The sequence below is a fragment of the Sitophilus oryzae genome, unplaced genomic scaffold, assembly GCF_002938485.1.
Source record: "Sitophilus oryzae breed Bouriz unplaced genomic scaffold, Soryzae_2.0 scaffold_1793_pilon_pilon, whole genome shotgun sequence".
Classification (NCBI taxonomy): Eukaryota; Metazoa; Arthropoda; class Insecta; order Coleoptera; family Curculionidae; genus Sitophilus; species Sitophilus oryzae.
The window spans coordinates 37,031-57,860 of NW_022146494.1; the positions used below are offsets into that span (position 1 = coordinate 37,031).

The 20,830-nt window shown below is 34.0% G+C and overlaps 1 protein-coding gene across 1 annotated transcript in view; it reads right to left on the bottom strand.

Annotated features, from left to right (window-relative positions):
* Nucleotides 1–844: 844 nt before the first annotated feature.
* The window catches only part of LOC115882639 (protein jim lovell-like), a 90,797-nt gene continuing 70,811 nt past the window's right edge, over nt 845–20,830 (bottom strand). Inside the window, 6 exon segments of the mRNA XM_030900829.1 lie at nt 845–1,730; nt 3,906–4,273; nt 4,335–4,457; nt 10,918–11,276; nt 12,620–12,650; nt 12,653–13,300. Coding sequence (XP_030756689.1) covers nt 1,467–1,730; nt 3,906–4,273; nt 4,335–4,457; nt 10,918–11,276; nt 12,620–12,650; nt 12,653–13,250 — 1,743 coding nt within the window. The 5' untranslated portion in view covers nt 13,251–13,300 and the 3' untranslated portion in view covers nt 845–1,466.

Sequence of the window (20,830 nt, forward strand, 5' to 3'; positions counted from 1 at the left end):
AACAAAAATGAACTGACAATATGTATTGTCTTGTCAAAAACATTTACTTAAATTTTTCCCTAAGAGAAAATTGGTTTGTAAAGTTAGTTTAGAAATCTGGAACTGATAATGTTTAGAAATATCAGTGAAAATGTTTAAATCAAGAAAACTAGTAAGTAGTTCAATATCTGGGTAAGTAGTTAATAAGATTAATGGAAAGAGTTAGTAAATAAATAACCTAATATAGAACACAAAAACTTAAAATAAAAATAAATCGAGACAATTTTTTTAAATACTTAAAAATTTAAATAGAAAAAAGTTATGAAGGACAAAATATACGTAGAATTAAAAAAAGGTAATATTAAAATACAATCGAAAAGGCTAATTTTTTTAAATATTTTTTTCCGGAAATAATCACGCCTAAACTTTTGCTGATAAATAGATTATATTTCCGTATACATTTTTTGCCTTTTCTCATACAAGTAAGTATCTTAGTCTAGCAAAGACTCTTTAAAATAAGTAGAAACGCAATTTTCAATAACTATACACAAACAAAATCAACAATCAAACAGAACACGTTTAAAAACCTACACTCTTTTATAAAAATAGTTCCATCACGGTAATCATTAAAATTCGGACACAAAGTGTTCTGCAGGTATCTCTTTTATTGATATGATTTATTAAAATTAAAAAAAAATAGTAACTTCAATTTTAATTAAATTAATAAAATCGAACAAGGATTTAAAAAACAAACAAAATAATGTCGTTGCAATTATTTGATTTAATTTTTAATGATAGTAAAGAAAAATTATATTAAAGCAATAAATAAAGAAAAAGCAATAAAGAAATAAAAATAAATAAAGACAAAATTAGAAAGAAAAGGAAAAAATGAACAATTAATTAAAAAAATTTTATTTAAATAATATAAATCCATTATTTTTGGTTTGAATATGGTAAATAATGTTGGGCTTTGTAAAAAAAGCCTTTTTTGAACATATATTGTCTTATATTTGTAATAATATACAAAAATAGGCGTTTGGTTGGCATATATCTCAAACCATCGATACTTGGTACTAACTAGGCACACTGCAATCAGGAATTTTTCTAAATAGATCAACGCTATGATAGTGGCTACCATATTTCATCTATTCATTATTCATCGATTAAGAATTTTAATTTAAAATGTTTTGAAGCATTAAAAATACCAACTAAAACTTGGATATAATATGTATACAATTTGTTATATTTTAATTAAAAAAATGTAGTTCGCTATGATAACATTACTTTGTTTAAATAACTATTTTCAATAAATTCATTACTTCAAATCAATAAAATCAATAAATAAAACAGATACCTGCATAACTCTCCTCTCCGAACCTACACAAACCCATCCGAAACGCAAAAAACGAACGCAAAACACGCAAGTAACTCCCTCTACCCGCTTAACGAAGAAGCAGCGCGCTAGCTAACCACTAGCGCCACCTGTTTCAATCCTGCCCGTTCTGCTGCACCAGTTCCCTGCTGTCGACGGCCATCGGCTGCGGCCTGTACAATTCCTGCTCGTCCTGCTCCACGTCTTTGGCCTGCTGCTTCGGCTGGTCGTCGTCGTGCGGCGCTGTCTGCCCGTAGGCAGCGTTCTGTTGTTCGGTGCGGTTCTTTTCGCTCTGGGGCAGCAGGTGGATCATGCTGACGGGGATGGGGAAGCCCGTGCCGAAATCGGGGTAGAAGTTGTGGGCGAAGGGGGAGAACATCTGGAAAGATTTTGTTTTTTTAATGTCGATTTTTTTCGAAGTCTTTTATATACAGGGTGGCGCACCTCATTCGCCTCGGTTAATTATACGAAAACGGAAAGATAGAAACAAAATATTTTATGGGTATATGTGGGGAGGCAATGTGAACAATTTAAAATTATTTTGAAATATACAGGGTGTCTCAGAACTAAGATCCATACCAAAGTTTTTCTTATGGAACACCCGGTATTTTATTTCACTTTTGGATTCTTGGGCCCAAAAAAAGGCATTTATTATAAGGGTTAAATATGTTTAAAATCTTTGGTTTTTGAGATATTTAAAGATATTTAAATATGCATGCTACAAAGGAATTGATTATTAACACCCTGTACATTACTTTTTAGAATTAATTCTTGTGCTGAGTTTAAAGGTAAAGAAATAAACTTTACTGGAAAATATTATTGCTTGCTTAAATTTATACAGGGGTACCAAAAATTGGTGATCTATTTTAAGGATTTATTTTACATAAAAACTTTGTTATATCAAGTGCAACACCCTGTATTTTTTTAAATATATCGGAGCAGATTCAAATGCTCTTTCAAACTATATTAGGGTCTCCTATACCTATTTATCTCAGATTTTGAATAAAAAGCGATTTTTAAATAAAATGGCAATCAAGATGGCTGGTATCGTCATGGCAATTTTCTAGTAACAATTAGTAACTATTTTCAAAATCGACATTAGTTTATGGACATTATTATTTAAACAGTTTACTAAAATTTACCCACAATAGTATAATAAGTATTCTTTATTTTATGAAGGAAAATAAAACCGTATCTGCTGCCGGCTGGTGCATGGCGGAACGAATGGATATGTTACTAGTGATTTTATTTTGCGAGGAAAATTATTTCTTGCCTCAAGAGCTTATGCTTAAAGATATCCAAATAGGAATCTTCCTGATAAGCGAAAAAAAAACTTTATTTGAAAAACTACTTGTCCTATTTCGCAGAGTGTGTAGTTTATAAAAAACCTATTAGGCAGAAACTTGCCGTTGGAAGTGAAGAAATTGAATTTGCCGTAATTGGTTCTTTTATAGAAAATCCATATATCTTCAGGTTATCGTAAAATAAAACAAAGAACTGCTTCTTCATTTTTCTCCATAGAATCATAAATACGTATTAATAAATATTATTTATTAAACTATTGTAGTTAAATTAAATAAAAGTAAACTGGTATAAATTTAAATAAAGGCTATAAACTAATTTCGATTTTGAAAATAGCTACTAATTGTCAGTAGAAACTTACCCTGACGACACTAGCCCTCTTGGTTGCCATTTTATAGAAAAATCGCTCTTTATTCAAAATCTGAGTGAGATAGGTGTAGGAAACCCTGATATAGTTTGAAAGAGCATTTGAATCTGCTTCGATTTATTTAAAAAAATACAGGGGGTTGTATTTGAAATAACAAAGTTTTTACGTAAACTGTATATTTAAAATAGACCAGCAATTTTTGGTACCCCTGTATAAATTTAAGGAAGCAATAACATATTTTAGTAAAGTTTATTTCTTTACCTTTAAACTCAGTACAAGAATTAATTCTGAAAAGTAATGTACAGGGTGTTAATAATCAATTTTTTGTAGCATGCATATTTAAATATCTAAAAACCAAAGATTTTAAACATATTTAACCCTTATAATAAATTCCTTTTTTTGGGCCCAAGTATCCAAAAATGAAATAAAATACCGGGTGTTCCATAAGAAAAAATATAACTTTGGTATGGATCTTAGTTCTGAGACACCCTGTATATATCAAAATAATTTTAAATTGTGCACACTGCCTCCCCGTATATACCCATAAAATATTTTGTTTCTACATCTTTCCGTTTTCGTATAATCAACCGAGGCGAATGAGGTGCACCACCCTGTATACCGAACGGCTCTAGTATGGCCAGCTGTACCTTGCTACTCCCAAGGCGTTGAACGCTATATACGGGAGCTATTATTATTATTATTATAGTATCACACACTGAAGTTTGATACACTATTTTTTTACACCCTATTTATGCATTGAGCCATAATCTGTTTATTAAGAGTAGGTGAAAAATACTTTGCACAATTTGTAACAAACCACTCAAATACAAACACTACAATTTAAATAAAAGCTTGCAATATCAATAACTAACTAAGTACACTTACAGATGGTTGTGGTGGTTGTTGATCCTGATCCGTACTCGACGGTCTCGCGTTGGGCTGCATCTGTTCCGGTTCCCTGTCGATTTTCGCCAGATTATTATTATTCGCTCCCAACGAGCTCAACATGTCCATAGGAGGGTTGGGTCCTCCTATACAATCCTTCCTCAACTGTTCCAATTTAAGACTTTTGCCGTACTTCCCTCGAACGTACATCAGGAGCGAGTTGTACGGTATACCGAATATTCTCGAGGCTTGGCTGGTCGTCATCTTCTTGTTCCAGACGTGCTGCAGGGCCTCGGTTAGTTCCGCGTTGGTCCAGGATCTGGGCGGGCCTCCTCTCGGTGCCGAATGTTGCCCTTTTGGTCTCCCCACTGGAATAAATGGGTTAAAGTTAATTATAAATTCGTTAAATGGGTTTGGGATAGTGCGTACGTTTCTTTTTGGCAAACATGGGAGTGTCCACGACGCTTCTCGGATCGCCCATGTCGAAAAGTGGGTTTCTGCAAGCGTCTAGTCCAGGAGGGAATAGGCCTAGATGTGAATCGAGACCAAAAACTAGAAAAAAATAAACAAAATAATTGTTAAACATTCATTGACAAATAATGGGAACATTTTATTTATTAAAACAAACTTCAGGTTTAAAAGAAGCTATTATACTTATTAGTTCACCATATACTTGTTTGATTCTGTTGTTATGTTGACTACGTTTAATGTTGAAATTTTATACGATGTTTCGACTTTTATACGTGGTGCTTCACAAAAGTAGCTTATCCCCTATAACTTTTTTATTTTTTCAGATAAAAAAACGAGATTTGGTATGTTAGTGTATGACATAAATTAGAATTGATTGACGTATTCAATTGTTTTTGGTCACTTCCTGTTCCACCGGAAATTACTACTTTCGATTTTTAAATGACACCTTCGGTATTTTTTTCAAAATATTCAGACCTTATTATTTCAAGGAATTTATTAGGAGTAGAAAAAATATTGTGCTGGGTTGGCGTTGGTTTCTATGTAATTTGACAAATAAATAAAGCTGTCTCTTTAGTTGTCAGTTTTGAGTCAATATTTTTTAATTCTCTTTCGTGTCGATTGCTGATTGAATTGGAGCCAGAAATGGCTCAAAACGAAATAAGTAAATTACCAACAGATATTCAGGCTGAGGCGACAAACGCCATATCCAAACTACTTCCATTTAAATCCCGAATAACTTATGAAAAGAAATACAACATTTTCAAAAATGGAAGCAATTAAAAAACGTGCGAGAAGAAATAAAGTTTTTAACCTATCCTCGCTATTAAAGTATCATTTATTCTACCCTTGCGGTTAAAGTACTATTTTATCTACTATTTTTGATAGATATAAGGCAATTTTAACAGTTGCTATGGAAAAAAGTATACAAAATTCCTAAAATACGCCTATTTGTAGTTGAATTTTTGAAATGTTAATAAACATGCAGTGTTCAATGCATGAATGGCCAGGTTGGGTTATTTAGTCGTATTTTAGGATGTGATTACACAATGTGAAAATATGAAGTATGTACCAAGGTTATGCTGCAGTCACAAAGATACCCCAGTTCAGGGTAGCTCTAGTTAATTTAATTTTGATTTGATAAGAAATAATTTTTAATAAAATAATTAGAATTTTTTATTGTATCCAATTCTAATCACTACTAAGTCCGGATCTAATTGCTAATAATTATTAAAATGTCTTAAAATCATTATAATTTGCAGTTTCTATAAATTGAAATCCAATGCAAACCTACAATTGCATTGAATAATCGAACCTCTGGATGTCCGTAATATATGGAGAAACCAAGTCGTATAAGCTAATGAGTATTTTTTGAGTCCCTTAAATATTCAACCAATATTAAGGGGTAATTTTCCTTATTTCTGACTTATTGATTAGACGAAACTCACGAATATAAATATTCGATAAACGGTAATTAGACATATTCTGTGCATGTATATCAGATATTACCGATTCCGACGTTAATATTTAAGAAAGCAAAGTAATTTATGTAAATTACAGATATATTACGAGCGGTAGAGACCGTCTAATCACACGGGGACATTTCTTTAATGTGTAAGACTTCGGCCGCATGAATTTTTGATTCGATAAAAATTCCTATTTTCGTGATACACGTCATTATAACGAATTAAAAGTTCGTTTACACGTAGTTTCATAAAATTAGTTGGCAACTTTGTCAGAATTAGTAGTTATATCAAGGAAACTTTTTTCAGTAGTATTTCATTATTCTGTTGAAAGATATGTAATCAGCTTTAACGTTAAAATATATATCTTCGATATCAAAGAAATTTAATGTATTTCTTTGAAAAAAATACCTTAGAATTATCTCTTCTTTTAATATGCATGAAGTTTCACAATATTTTTAAAGTTTTATTACAACGTAATAAGAAATACTCCAACCAAGGGTTCAAGTTTCAAATGAGAAATTCCCAAAGCTGTTTACAGCAACATTAGAAGAAATCTTCCGTCAACTGGACTGAACCAACAAAGGATTAAAAATAGATGGAGAATATCTTAACCATCTAAGATTCGCTGCTGACATAGTCCTAATTGCCAATAGTCCTGAAGGACTACAAGCACAAATTAATAAAATTAAGCCAGCAATAAAATGGGTCTCAAAATGAATTCAGAAAAAACGAAAGTAATGTACAACGAACTAGTAGAAAGAAAAGACATTCTAATAAATAACACAACACTGGAAATATTAGAAGAATAAAATATATATTTAGGACAACTAATACACAGCTCGGGAACTAGTTAGTATGGAGTACTTATGGAAGAAACTCAATCATATTCAAATGTAGAATGCGAGTTTATCTAAAGAAGAAAACATTCGACCAATGTGTACTACCAGTCATGACCTATGCATGCGAAACTTGGACACTTAAAACGAACATTATAAGGAAACTACAGTTCTCACAACTCTCAGTGGAACGAAATATGCTGGGAATAACCAATACCGCAAAAGAATAGAGTGGATACGACAAAAGATCCAGGTCATCCAGGATGTCAGATCCAGGATGTCATCAACATAATCAAATCCCTCAAGTGGCAATGGGCAGGATACTTGGCAAGAAGGAGGGACAACAGATGAACCACAAAAATTGACCAAACCTGAGATGGACCATAATATTGGGAAATTAGCAGGGATAACTTGAGCCCGCATAGCCAACATTAGACAACAATGGGCCCAATTACAAAGGCAGTATCTAAATATGTGATGGAGGCTACACCATAATGGGAAATGGTTGAATAAGCTGAAAATGATGATGATGATGAAAGAATCAAAAAAATTGAGGTTAATGAATTGACATGATTTTCTGAAATTGTTTGACATCAGTAGCAATCAATAATCCTAAAGTCATATCACACTGTACTGCCAATTATTTAAATCATTGTTATTGTTATTCGTTGTCGATCGCTCCTCAATCTGACAACATACTTGTTAAGTCAGGTTGCAAGAAATTAATAGATATAAAGCTGTTGCCTAAATAAAGTATACGTTGCTCTTTTCAATACGTTGGTTTTCAAATCTTCTCATATGGCTCAGAGTCGTGGAGATAAAGAGTTAAAGAACGAAAATATATTGATTTCTTTGAAACGTGGTGCTACAGGAGATTGCTTAGAATTGGAATTACCCTGGATTCCTGGAATTCCCTTCTAATCAGTCGATATTGGAAGAGTTAAGTGTAACCACCAGACTATCATCATTATGCATGATGAAGGTGTTGCAGTATTTTGGTCACGTGGCAAGAAGCGGAAATGACATTATAGACAGGCTCATAGTAGAGGTGTGTAGTTCGTGAACGAACTAGTTCCAATGAACTATTTCGACCCCGGAATGAAAGGAACTAGTTCCTGGTTTCTCAAAGAACTAGTTACTCAGGACCTATTCCTGGATCGAGACTGTGACCGATATATAATAATATGCGACGGATCGGCCAGCGCGCGTAGCCCGATGGTAGGCAGGAGTGGGGAGTGCCAGCCGTACGTTATCGGATCCGTACCTAGAGGAACTAAATAAATGACTAGTTTACGTACGTACGCATCGGGCCAGCGCGATCGATGCTAGGCAGGAGTGGGGAGCGCCAGCCGTATGTTATCGGATCCGGACCTAAAGGAACTAGAGGAACTAAATAAAAGACTAGTCTACGTATGGATCGGGCCAGCGCGATTAATGCTAGGCAGGCGTGGAGAGTGCCAGCCGTATGTTATCAGATCCGGACATAGAGGAACTAATTAAAAGACTAGTTCACGGGAATCTATTCAGTCGGCAGATCCGAGATATAATACAAGGCGACGACGATGGATTCGGCCTTGTCTATTTCCACAGCCGGCGTAATTACCACAGAAAATTGTCGTGGATAGGTACTGTTTTTGATTTTTAGTTTATTTTTTAAATATTTTATTGGAATGTTTCACTTTAGGTCCCAAAAGTAAAATTAAGAAATATCTTGTTCTATGTTAATCGGGAACTATTGTGAACTAAAGACCTAGTTCAAGGAACTATTCCTTTGGAGGAACTAGAACTAAGGAACTAGTTCCTCCCAAGGAACTAGAATTCTCACCTCTAGCTCATAGTGATGAGAGAAGTACAGGGAAATAGAAGTAGAGGTCGATCGCCTATGAGATGGTCTGATCAAATCAAACAAGTCACAGACCGACCCCTTTTTTTTCACCAGGCTGAAAATCGAAAAATGTGGAAGAAGACAATAGAAAGGGAAATAGAGGCATTCCAAAGAAGTCAGTCACGACATCGAGAGAGAGAGAGAGAGAGAGAAATAAGGTATAATACATCATATTGTTGTATTGAACGAATTTCATAGAATGCACCAACATACATTTCACCACCTTAAACAAACTAATGTAATAATTTGAAACAATGGACTGACCCAATCAATCAACATCGTTTCCCGCACCAAACATTAAAAGGCAAATAAAAATAGCTCTATCGTAATAAAATTGCAACTCGATTAAGAATGGGCTGGTTGGTTGGTCAAGAATTCCGAAGACGCATTTGCATAATCTATTAACCGAGTGGTGTTAACAAGCCTTTAGAAAAATCGACTGCATCGTTTTTACGAAATCGAACATCACACAGAAAGTCGCTGCGTTGAGGCAAGTCATCGTGTCGAAATATTTTGCTCGAGGAGCAGCTAAATAAATCTACGAGGTTCGTTTAAAAGTATTTCGCGTAATTTTCTAACTAATGGAAATCTTTAAATTCAACCAATAGAATTGGCGAAATACGTCAATTTACATATCAAGGGGGACAATTTTTGAGGCATTTGTTGTCGTGTTACTTTCAACCCTTTGACCCCCAGGGTACCTACCCCTAAAATTTTAAATGGCAACCCCTATTTCTTTTACCATATTTGTGTTCCTTATAGAATTCTACATAAACTGCATTATTATTTTGTCAAAATTGTGATACTTAACCTCACAAATGAATGAAATGTATTTAATATCTAATTTTAAAACGGATTGCATTCACCGCCTCATAGAACAAAATATTTGTCTTCGATATCGCCACTACAACACATAAAGTAATTTAATTTTTTTGCCGTTTTCAAAAACAAGATTCTCGTTTTGCTTATTCCTAATATTTCGAACAAATGATAAGTAGGTACTTGTTCTTTATTTTCCGACTCCTGGTGTTCATTATTTATTTCATGTTCTTCCAGAATCAGTAAAATAAGCTGTGAAAGTTAATTTCATAAACAATTTTAATAGTTTTCAATTATTAGTGTTGTTTCTTAAAATGGTTTACACTATTGCTGAACGCGTAGAAATGATTTTCATTTACGGAGCTGAAAATCGCTGCTTTGCAAGAACGGCGGCCGCATTCAACGAAAGATATCGTGAAAGAAATGTTAGATACAAGTACATATTCGTGAGTTAGTAGCTAAATTTGAAGAAACAGGGTCTGTTTGCAATAAGAAAAGAAATGAGCCAAGACTGCTCAATGAAGCCGCTCAGACTGAGATTCTTGGTGAAGTTGCTATGCTAGTGACTCCCACTACGTCCCTTCGTAAAGTTGCAGATCAAACTGGACTGTCGCGTGAGTCAGTCAGGAAAGTATTAACGCTTCACAAATTACATCCATACAAACTCTTAATTACTCAAGAATTAGGGGAGTATGACCCGGACAGACGTATTGAGTTTTGCAAAATTATGGCAAGATCAACAAAGCGACATCAATCCTCCCATTATTAGAGAGGCGCAATACCCTCAAAAAATAAATGTCTGGGCAGGTATATTAGGCAATCATATCATCGGTCCTCTCTTCATTAATGAAAATCTAAATGGTGAAATTTATGCAGAAATGTTAGATACAGCTATAGAACCTCTTATAATTCGTGAGGTGGAAAATCAAAGGGACACCAATGGAAATATTTTTCTGGATGAGCATTTGCTGCACTTCCAACAGGATGGAGCATTATGTACGCCCAGTATGAGAGTTGTTGGATAATCATTACCCAGAGCAGTGGATTGGTAGGAGGGGACCCATAGATGGCCACCTAGGTCACCAGATCTGACACCGCTGGATTTTTTCTTATGCGCAGTAGTGACCGCAGTAGTCTGCCGGTAGCCAGGCGGCCCGCACTTTGGTCAGGAGAAGCAAAAGATATATTAAAAAATCAGCTTAAAATTCTTGTTTTCCCGACTTTGTACTATTATATTTTTATTAAGGTTAGATTAAATTTATCGAAAAAGTGTCAAAACGTACGTTGTTGTAAGATCTTTTTCAGTTGACGGGCTGGTATAAAAAATTTGCGGATGAAAAGTGGCGCGAAAACTCTATGACCAATTAGAGCGCCGTCGGACCATCGATCGTACCAACGGATAACGGACGCATGGAAATCAAGCTTAAAAGCAAAAAGAGACGTCAAGATTAACATTTAGCTGAAGTTTAACCCAAACTAGTAAAACTGGTCCTTGGTATTCCGGTAATAATGATATTATTCATAGATATTTTACTTACATTTAGTATGTGGATTTGTCATCGCCAAAGCCGAAACCGTTGGCATCGGTGGAAAACCTAACGGTGATTGGTTCTCGATTTCCTGCTTCAAATTCATCACAGACTGGGGTGCCGACGATATCGGCGATGATCTAAACTCCTTACCATTTCCCTGGGTACTTAAATCCAATTCCGGACTGCGCAGACTCGGTTCCGGCGTACTGGTTTTCAGGGGTTCGTCCTTTATTATGTGTTTTTCCTCTTTCCTTTTATTGATGCAAAGGTTCTCGGCCGTTTCCTCTGGACAGGGTGATCCGGATTTAATAGTTCCGGTGGTTAGATCTTGAGGTCCGCACATTTCTCCAGAACGTCTTCTAGGCCTAGAATAGTAACAAAATAGTAATAAAATGAGGTAATTTTGGTAAAACATTAAGACCTTAATTTAGAAAAAAGACTATAGCAAGTTTGGAGTAAAAAAATCATTGGTTTGGTTATTATCTATACTAATATATAAAATCCTTAAGTGACTGATTCACTGATTAATCACGATCCTGCTCAAACCACTCAACGTAAGAAGCTCATTTTTGGCATACAGATTGATTCTAGGGTGTAGAGGTTCGATAAGAAAAGATTTTTCGAAATTTCAGTTCCAAGGGGGTGAAACCACCCTTCCAATATTACAATATTTTTTATTTAAAAAACGGTAAGTTTCCGAAAAAAAACTTAAACACGTATATTTTATTTTGTTTTTTTTTATATATTTTAAGATTTTTTAAAAAATGTATACAGGGTGTTTCGAAGAATCTGGTCATTGATTAATGATGATCCTGCTTAAAGCGCTAGACGTAAAAACCTGATTTTTGGAAAACGGATTGACTTTAGGGTGCAGAGGTTCGGTAAGAAGGGATTTTTCGAAACTCGAATTCTAAGGGGGCGAAACCACCCCTCAAATATTAGAATATTTTTTATTTAAAAACCGGTGAGTTTTTCAAAAAAAAATCCTTAAACACGTTTATTTTATTTTGTTGTTTTCCATATTTTAGGATTTTTTAAAAAATTATACAGTGTTCCAAAAAGTTGGGTAATTGATTAACCACGATTCTGCGTGACGTAAAAAGCTTATTTTTGGCAAACGGATTTTTCGAAAGTCAAATTCCAAGGAGATATAACTACCCCTCAAATATTACCAAGTATGTTTAGTTAAGTAAGTTATTATGTAATAATAACGCCATATTGTTTTTTCTCATGCTGACGATACAAGAAGGTTAGATAAGATCCTTGGCGGTCGCAAATCTGTTCTCCGCGCGGATGACGTCACCGGATAGTAATTTTCTGTTTAGCTCCGCCCACTACGTGCGTAATATCTTATCTAGGTATCTTGAGGGTATGTGGAAGAGCTAGTGTAGCCTCATAATGTTTAAGAACTATTCCAATTAATAGCATTGAGTAGGATAATGATAATTATGATACAACTAAAACTAAATAACTAAACAACTAAGATAGCCTACAAGGTCATAATCGTTGATGGTTATGGTTAAAAAAATGTCTTACAAGGAATTGAAGTTGTCATTGAAAGAAATGCGTCGGAACTATATAAATTATTTATCTCTAATAAGCAAACTTGAGGTGGATTAAAACTTAAAATAAGAGCAGTACCACCGTCTTTTAGAGGTAAAAACATAATTTGAAACAATAACAAAAAATGATATAAAAATATACATACTTTAATTGTTTTCTTCTTTGGATGGGAGACTACACTCAGACCGTGGAATCAGCGCATCAGGAAACGAGAGCCTGGGCATATGAGGTAGCTTAACTGGCGCATCGTAATTGTTCCCTATAGGCGAAAACGGCGACGTTCTCTCCACCGGATTCCTCGCACTCACATCCGGAAACTTATTTCCGTTAGTGTAAAACTGCCTGTCGTAATCATTCGGCGAATTCGACGGTGTCAGCGTATGATTCACCGTACTTATCGACTCTTTATCCACACCAAACGGATCCTGATTAGCCAGGCCTCGTATCTGCAGACTCTCCGCCGCTTTGATCAAGTTCTGCAACTGGTCCTGCACCACGCTGATCTCTCCTTTGTACATGAAATCGACGATGGCCTGTACTTCCCAGCCGCAGAAGTCTTTGAGCACGATGACAGGGTGCTTGCAGGGGTTTTCCGAGAACACTCGCTGGAAGAATGGCGAGCAGGCGCTCAGAACTACTTTGTGGGCGCGTACCGAAGTTTCCGCACAGACCAGCGTCACATCGACCAGGGTTTCGGCTTGGAAGAGGGCTTCGAAGGCGGCTAGGATGTGAGACTGATGGTTGTTCCATCGCAACGAGTAGTGGGACTGGGTCATGGTGATTTTGGTGAAAGGTCGTCACGCATGAACCATGTTTCGAGGAATATCTGGAACAAAAGGACTTATTAGTTTAGAGAACAGGAGAAATACGTTTATTTTTGAGTATTTTCCGGCTTTTGACATAATATTATTATATGAGCCCTTCAGTGATGAAACATTATGTATTGTTTTTTTTTTAATTCCTTGTTTAAGCTTGATTTTCATGCATCCGTTATACGTTGATACGATGGTCCGACGGTGCGCTGATTGGTCATAGCGTTTTCGCGCCACTTTTTTTATCCGTAAATATTTTACTTCAGCCCGTCAACGGACCCGAACATACGATAACGGACGTTTTGACACTTTTTTGACAAATTTAATCTAACCTTAATAAAAATATAGTAAAATAACAAAATCGTTATGGAAACGAAAATATAAAATAACACCAACGTATATCCGATAAACGGAGGCATCAAAATGCAAAAAATCTAAAAACTGCGTTATTTTCTAACTAATCAAAGTGTTTAAATTCTACCAATAAAATTAATATCGTGTCAACGTATCGTCGGACAACGGATACATGAAAAACAAGCTTTATAGGCTGCACCATGCAATTGATTTCAACAAATTCCGACCGCAGCGCTTCAACGGAAGAAATCAGAAATGATCAATACACAGTTCATGTCGATTGCATTAAAGTAATACTGAAATCGTGGCTTTGTCATAATATTTAAGTATTTTAGTATTTTGCAGGTGCCCGGTGGCGTAGAAATACAGGCTCTCGTCTACCAATCTCAAGGTATGGGTTCGAATCCTACACCCGGCATTTCATCAGCCGACTATTTTTATTAAAATAAAAATAGTTTGGGTACCTAGGTCGACTCAGCCTTAAATGAGTACTTGGGATTCACAATCCGGAGGTAATAATAGGCGGTTGAAGCGTAGTGCTAGCCACATTACCTTCCTTGTATACCGAACGGCTCTAGCATGGCAAGTTGTACCTTGCTACTCCCAAGGCGTTAAACGCTATATACGGGAACTATTATTATTATTATTTAGTTTTTGCTAGTGCAGTTATTGAGATTATAAAACATTCAGGTATGAGGTTTTGTGTGGACGTAACGCTGTTTAGGGGGTAGTAAAAAAGTGAGAAAGAATTCGAACTAGGAGTCGTGTTGTGTTGTGCCAATTTCAAATGTTAATAAAATTGCCTAAAAAATGTAACGCGTAAAGGAGAGCGTGATTAGGGCGTTGTTGGATGCAATAGCATTCAATAACTCAACTTTTCCGGATATTCAACTCTCCCGAATTATAGCTTGATAGTTTCTCGCACCGATTTGATCAAAAGCAAAAATGGATTCAAGCAGTTCGACTAAACAAGTGAGTAAACAAAGTGCTCGTTACATAATCAAAAAATTAAATAGAGATACTATGAGAGGATAAAATATAATTTGAAATATTAATGGTATATTTTTTTAATTGACAAGTGATTAATGCCGGGACCCCATTAGCCAACACCGTGCTACCCCACGTCATGAAGATCTGTGCGTAAGTTTTTCAATTTAGTTACATGTATTACGTACACACTAGGCAACATGCCACCCCACGTCACGCCATCCATCTCTCCCAGATCTCATGTGTACACTCTTTCGCACGTGGGCCCACGTGTTGCAACGTGGGAAGACCATCAAAAAACTTTACTTTTGAACACTCAATGCGCGTTTCTAAAAATTGGTTAACTATTATAGTTAGCTAACATGGTTAGCGAGACGCGTGTTCAGTGTTTAAAAGTAGAGTGCTTTAGTGTATTGTGGTGAATTAGTGTTTTATTTTGCTATCAAATAGTTGAAAGGAAAATATGTTTCCACTTGCTGCCTGTTTAAGCGAGTTTAAAATAAGTAATGATGTTTTAAACAGGTTTACACCTGTTTCTCAGTGCCGGACTTAGGTCTAGGCCATACCACAATATTTATCTTTTTTTTTAACTTTTATTTGTTCATAAAATATTTCGAATATAGCCTTAACCGATTACATATTTATTTAGTTAACTATTGTTATTATTTTAAATAGATTTTGGTTGCGATCATTTGCATATGTTAGATATTTACAAATTATCAGATTATAAGAATAATACTATGGATCTTACAGATTTTGCTAACAGTTGCTTTTAAAAAGTCAACAACCTGCAAGCATTTAATATGGGCAATACGTCCTAAAAATTGCCTGGACTTAATAGACGGACTAGGACGGTAAATTTGTAGGTTTGGTAATGTTGTCTAATGGTTTAACTATCAACTTAACTTTATTTAAAACTGAAACCTCATAAGACTTTTTTCTGCTAGTTCACTAAAAAAATGTATATTCTAATAATTTAAAAAAAAATCTAACCATATCAAAATTATTTACTCATATTTAATACTCAACAGAAGAACATTAATGTCAAAAAACTTACCAACAACAATTGCTCTTTCCATTTTAGATAGTATTAATGACATATAACTTTTTGCACGGAATACGCAAATTAAAAACTTTATTCATGTGCAAATAACAAGATTATTTGGTTTAATTTGTCAACTATACTACACTTTCAATCAAAATAACAGTAAGTTCGCAACGACCTTTGACATATTTGTTAATGAAATGTTTTTAGCAACTATTTCAAAGCCTACTTATGGAGTTTTTGACGCCGCTTAGCCTCATCAGATTTTTTAATATTTTACTGTTAATTTTTAAAAATTGACCACAGTGAGACGTTTTAAATAGATTAGATGCGGTCAATAAAAAGTTGGTGGATATTGATCTACAACTTGCTGCAGATTTATATAGCTCATTGGAAAATATTTTTCTGAAATTAGAAATCTAGATAATACTAAATCATTTGAGGAATATGAAAGAAGGGCCATAGAATTGTTCGGTGAGAAAGAATATGCGCCAGATAAAGAGAAAAGTGAAACGGAAACGACATTTTAAAACCAGTGATAATGAAACTCTGACGCTAGGGACGATTTTAGGATAAATGTATTTAATGTTATTATTGATAAATTAATCCTTGAAATTTCCTACAGGAAAAGTGCCTACAATTTCAACTAAATTTGGTTTCTTTAGTGATTTGTCCACTTTAAGTATTGACGACATTACCGATAAGTCCAGACATTTAATAACCTGTTATCCAAATGATTTAGATGAGTCAATGCCTAATGAATTAATACATTTTCGTGAATTTATAAAATGCATTAAGTCAGCAAAACCATCTGCTAGAGAGCTTCTTAAAGTAATTTATAAAAAAAACACTCAAGACCCGTTTCCAAATACTTTCATAGCATTAAGAATCTTCACATGTACTTTTATTACTAACTGTTCTGTTGAACGCTCGTTTTCTGCATTGAAACGTATTAAAACTTATTTAATTTAAAACTGTATTTAAACTCACTATGGAAACAGAACGTCTAAATCATTTGGCAGTTTTACATATTGAGTCCGACCTTTTAAAAACTATCAATTACGAAGAAGTAATTGATAATTTTGCAAACAAAAAAGTACGTAGGAAACCTTTATAAGCATATAAGCAAACCTTATAGTTTTTTTGTTCGTTTGTTGTCATTTTATATAAATATTTTAATATTTATTTTATGTTCTGTGTTGATCTGTCGGTCTATTCTGTTGTTGGTCCTGTATTCAAATAAATGTTTTTTATATCCGTAATTTTTTTAATTAAAAAAAATGTTAAGGGGCGGCAATTTTTTTTTAGCCTGGGGCGGCAACTTCGTTAAGTCCGGCGCTGCTGTTTCTAAAGAAAATATTTAAAACATAACTGCTTATTAAGTTGTACAATGTTTCTGTATAAAAACTAAACCGTCAGTTCTCTACCGCCGAAATATAAATAATAAATTTTATTTCATCTATGATAAAAAGACTACCCAATCGAATATTTTATCGTTCAGTTAGAAAATATTAAATACGATCATGTTAAAAAAGTATATATAAGACTTAATTGAATCCCGTTCTCAAACACGCAAACTTATTATCACATACATAAAAACCAGTTAATTCTGAACGCTAACTATGCTAAAGCCTTTCATTTTCACGTTATTCCGACGTTTATCTTTCCTAATCGTAGGACAATAAAACAAGTGAAGTTCTAATAACTTAAACGCCAACATTCAAAAAAGGGAACATGCCTTGCATGCAGGTATGTGACGAATTTTAATAATTTCGAGCAAAAAGCGTCTCTAATGACATGCAGAAAATCGCCTACTGTGCAGAAGAAAGTATTTTCCGGAGAATATTAGCTGAAAAATGGTAAAGTGTATCAAAAGGTATGATAAAGTGTGGTAAAATGGGTGTGTAATAACTATGGATAATTAATAAATAGTTCTAAGTAAGTAAGAGAGCTGGACGGTGTGTTTTTATTACATTTTCCGCATAATATTTACAAGAAATGAGCTCATTTATTGCTACAGGGTGGTCCAGTGTTTCAGAAAGGTTTCATTCATGTCAAAGTAACCTACAGTATGTCCCCGGATTGTTTTTTCAAGAGGGAAAACTTTTTTATTGCTGACATTTAGAGGAAAATGCATTTTTCATAAAAAAATTTGCTTGTTCTAAAATGCTTTATCCTAATATACGCAGATGACTCCGTGTTGCTAGCAAACAATAGGAATGAGTTACAAGACATGTGTACTCGCCTAAATATAGCTAGCAACAGATATGGATTAAACATCAACGCTAATAAAACCAAATTCATGAGTATTAGCCGTGACAAACTAAGGTATGCGAACTGAAGCCTCAGCATAGGAAATCAACTTATAGAATGGGTGGAAAAATATCAGTATCTTGGCTGTTGGCTGCATGCTGACTGGAACCCTGAACCCTGAGCGAGAAATTAGAACAAGAATAGAAAAAGCGCGCGCAGCATTTCTTAAGTTCAAAAACGTACTGAACTGCAGAGACATCCAACTGCAGCTGCGTCTACGATATGCAAAGTGCTTTGTATGGTCCGTCCTGCTCTATGGGGTGGAAGCGTGGACCATGAAAACTAATACTATAAATAAATTAGAAGCCTTTGAGATGTGGACATACTGGCGTCTCTTGAAAATATCGTGGACCGATAGGATAACTAATGAAGAAGTACTCAATATGATGCAGAAGGAGAGAGAACTATTAAATATAATTAAAAAACGGAAGACCTCCTAATTAGGACACAATAGAAGGCAAGAGGGGAATAGGTACAAAACAGCTGTCATGGGCGAGAAACATCAGACAGTGGACCGGTCTGAAGACTATAGGAGAGCTCATAAACACCGCAAGAGATAGAGACAGGTTTCAACATGTGGTCGCTAACATCCAGTGAATGGATAGGCATCTGAAGAAGAAGAAAATGGTTTATCCTGTTTATACTTTTCCAAATCTCCATATCGTTTTAGAGAAAATGTAAAAAACATGAAAATATTGAACGATTGTTCTTGTTGATTGAAATGTAAAAAAAATGAAAATATTGAGAATTGTTTCATAGTCCTAAAAATCAAAAGGCGTTTCTATGGTAATATCATTTCGATTTCATTTGTCATTTTTTTTTGCTGTTGTTAAACTATGACACATTTTCCAATAATTATTATCACCTTTTCCGTATAATTGAACTTAATAAATTTTGTGCTTCTTTAACATTTTAAAACAGCAAACAATATGATGTTAATTAAAATTCTATCAATACCAATATATCAAAGAATGAAATCAGAATGATATGACCATAGAAACGCCTTTTGATTTTTTGGACCTAGACTAAAATTCAACTATATTTTCATGTTTTTTTTAACTTTCTCTAAAACGGTATTAAAATTTGGAAAAGTGTAACGGGATTAGCCATTTTAGAACAAGCAAACATTTTTACGAAGGATGCATTTTTCTCAAAATGTCAATAATGGAGAAGTTTTTCCTTTTGTAACAAGAATCCCGGGACATACTGTACTTAAGATTTTCGTTTGGTCTTTTTTTAACCATATGCGGAATATAACAATGGTATATAGCCCACATTTTAAACATAATTTCTCTACAATTAAATTCTCCCAAAATTACAAAATTCTATATTTTAAAATAATTAATTTTTTATTTTTTTTTAACGGTCTCATACGATCAAATAAAACCGTTGTCATTCTATAAGTAAAACTTCTCCAAAAAAATCCTTTATGAGTATTTCGCCACTGCACTGCAAGAATAAATTTTACATTCGTGAAACATCTAGACCCTTAAATGTTAGAATTAAAGAACATAAAGATTATTTAAGAAAGGGAGATTTTCACAAATCTAAGATTTGTCAGCATTCATGGGACACAGGGCACAGAATAAATTTTAATAACGCCAAAATTATAATGAAAGAAGCGATAGCCTCTAAAAGAAAAACAAAAGAGGCTTTTTTAATTCAATCTAATAAAAATAAATGTATTGCTCATGCATCTGTAGATGTTAGTAATGTATGGCAACCGCTTCTTTGATTTTAAAGAACATAACATAAATAAAGGTAACATACGTAAAATTTAAAAATAATCATACAGAAAGTTTTAGGTTTTTTGGTTTTACTTTATTAAATAATTGTCATCAGGTAGTAATTGTTAATTTTGAAGTTTAACTTGATATAATGTCATTTTATGAACAGAACGTCAACGGTTTCTTGTAGACGTATCTGTTTTAAAAAAGTAAAATGTTCTCAAATAGTTGAATTTTAAATAGTGTTTTTCTTTATTCTTTGTATTTTTTTTTGCTTCCGACGACGGAAAGAGATAAACTTTCCGAAACGTTGAGCATTTTTTCTTTGTTAGGCAAATTTTTTTACTGTAAACATAACTTCTGACAAGCAGTGTCCGTTTAGGTTTGACGCAGAAATGTTTACAAAAAATAACTATTTTATTTTGTAGATTTTTCTTGCAGTGCAGTGCCGAAATACCCATAGAGGATTTTTTTGGAGAGATGAATCCGCCACATAGGCACAAATTTGTGACATAGGTATAGACATTTTTTATAATGTAAAATTATATGCCATTACAATTTAAGGCCGTTTTCTCCAATCATATGTTATTTTAAAACTAATTATACAGTATGGTCGAAAAAAATGACGTCCAGTTGCATTGGAACTGACGACTGATGACATACGGCATATATGTAAGTAGAATTTTACATACAAAATGTTAGACAGTTATGTTCATTTCCAAACGATCTCTGACGCCATTTTTTTTCGATTGTAAGGTATTAGAATACACTATACTAGATGGTATACACAGAATGAGTAAAAACAACGTGTATATTATTTCTACAATATTTTGAATAAAACACTGTATTTTTAGTAAGTTAAATGGATGTACTTTTTATCAACTTTATTTTATCAACTTTATTTTTTTATCAAAAATATTTTTCTATTCAGAATCCAAGTTTATTAACTAATTTTTTGTTTTAAATTTCTATTTCCAACTGATGCATCAGTACAATCATTTATATTCAATAATCCTTCAACTGAAAAATTATATTGCTTTTTCTAAAATTGTTAATCCCGTTTATACTTATCCAAACTTCCATATTGTTTTGGAGGAAATTAAAAAATAATTAATAAT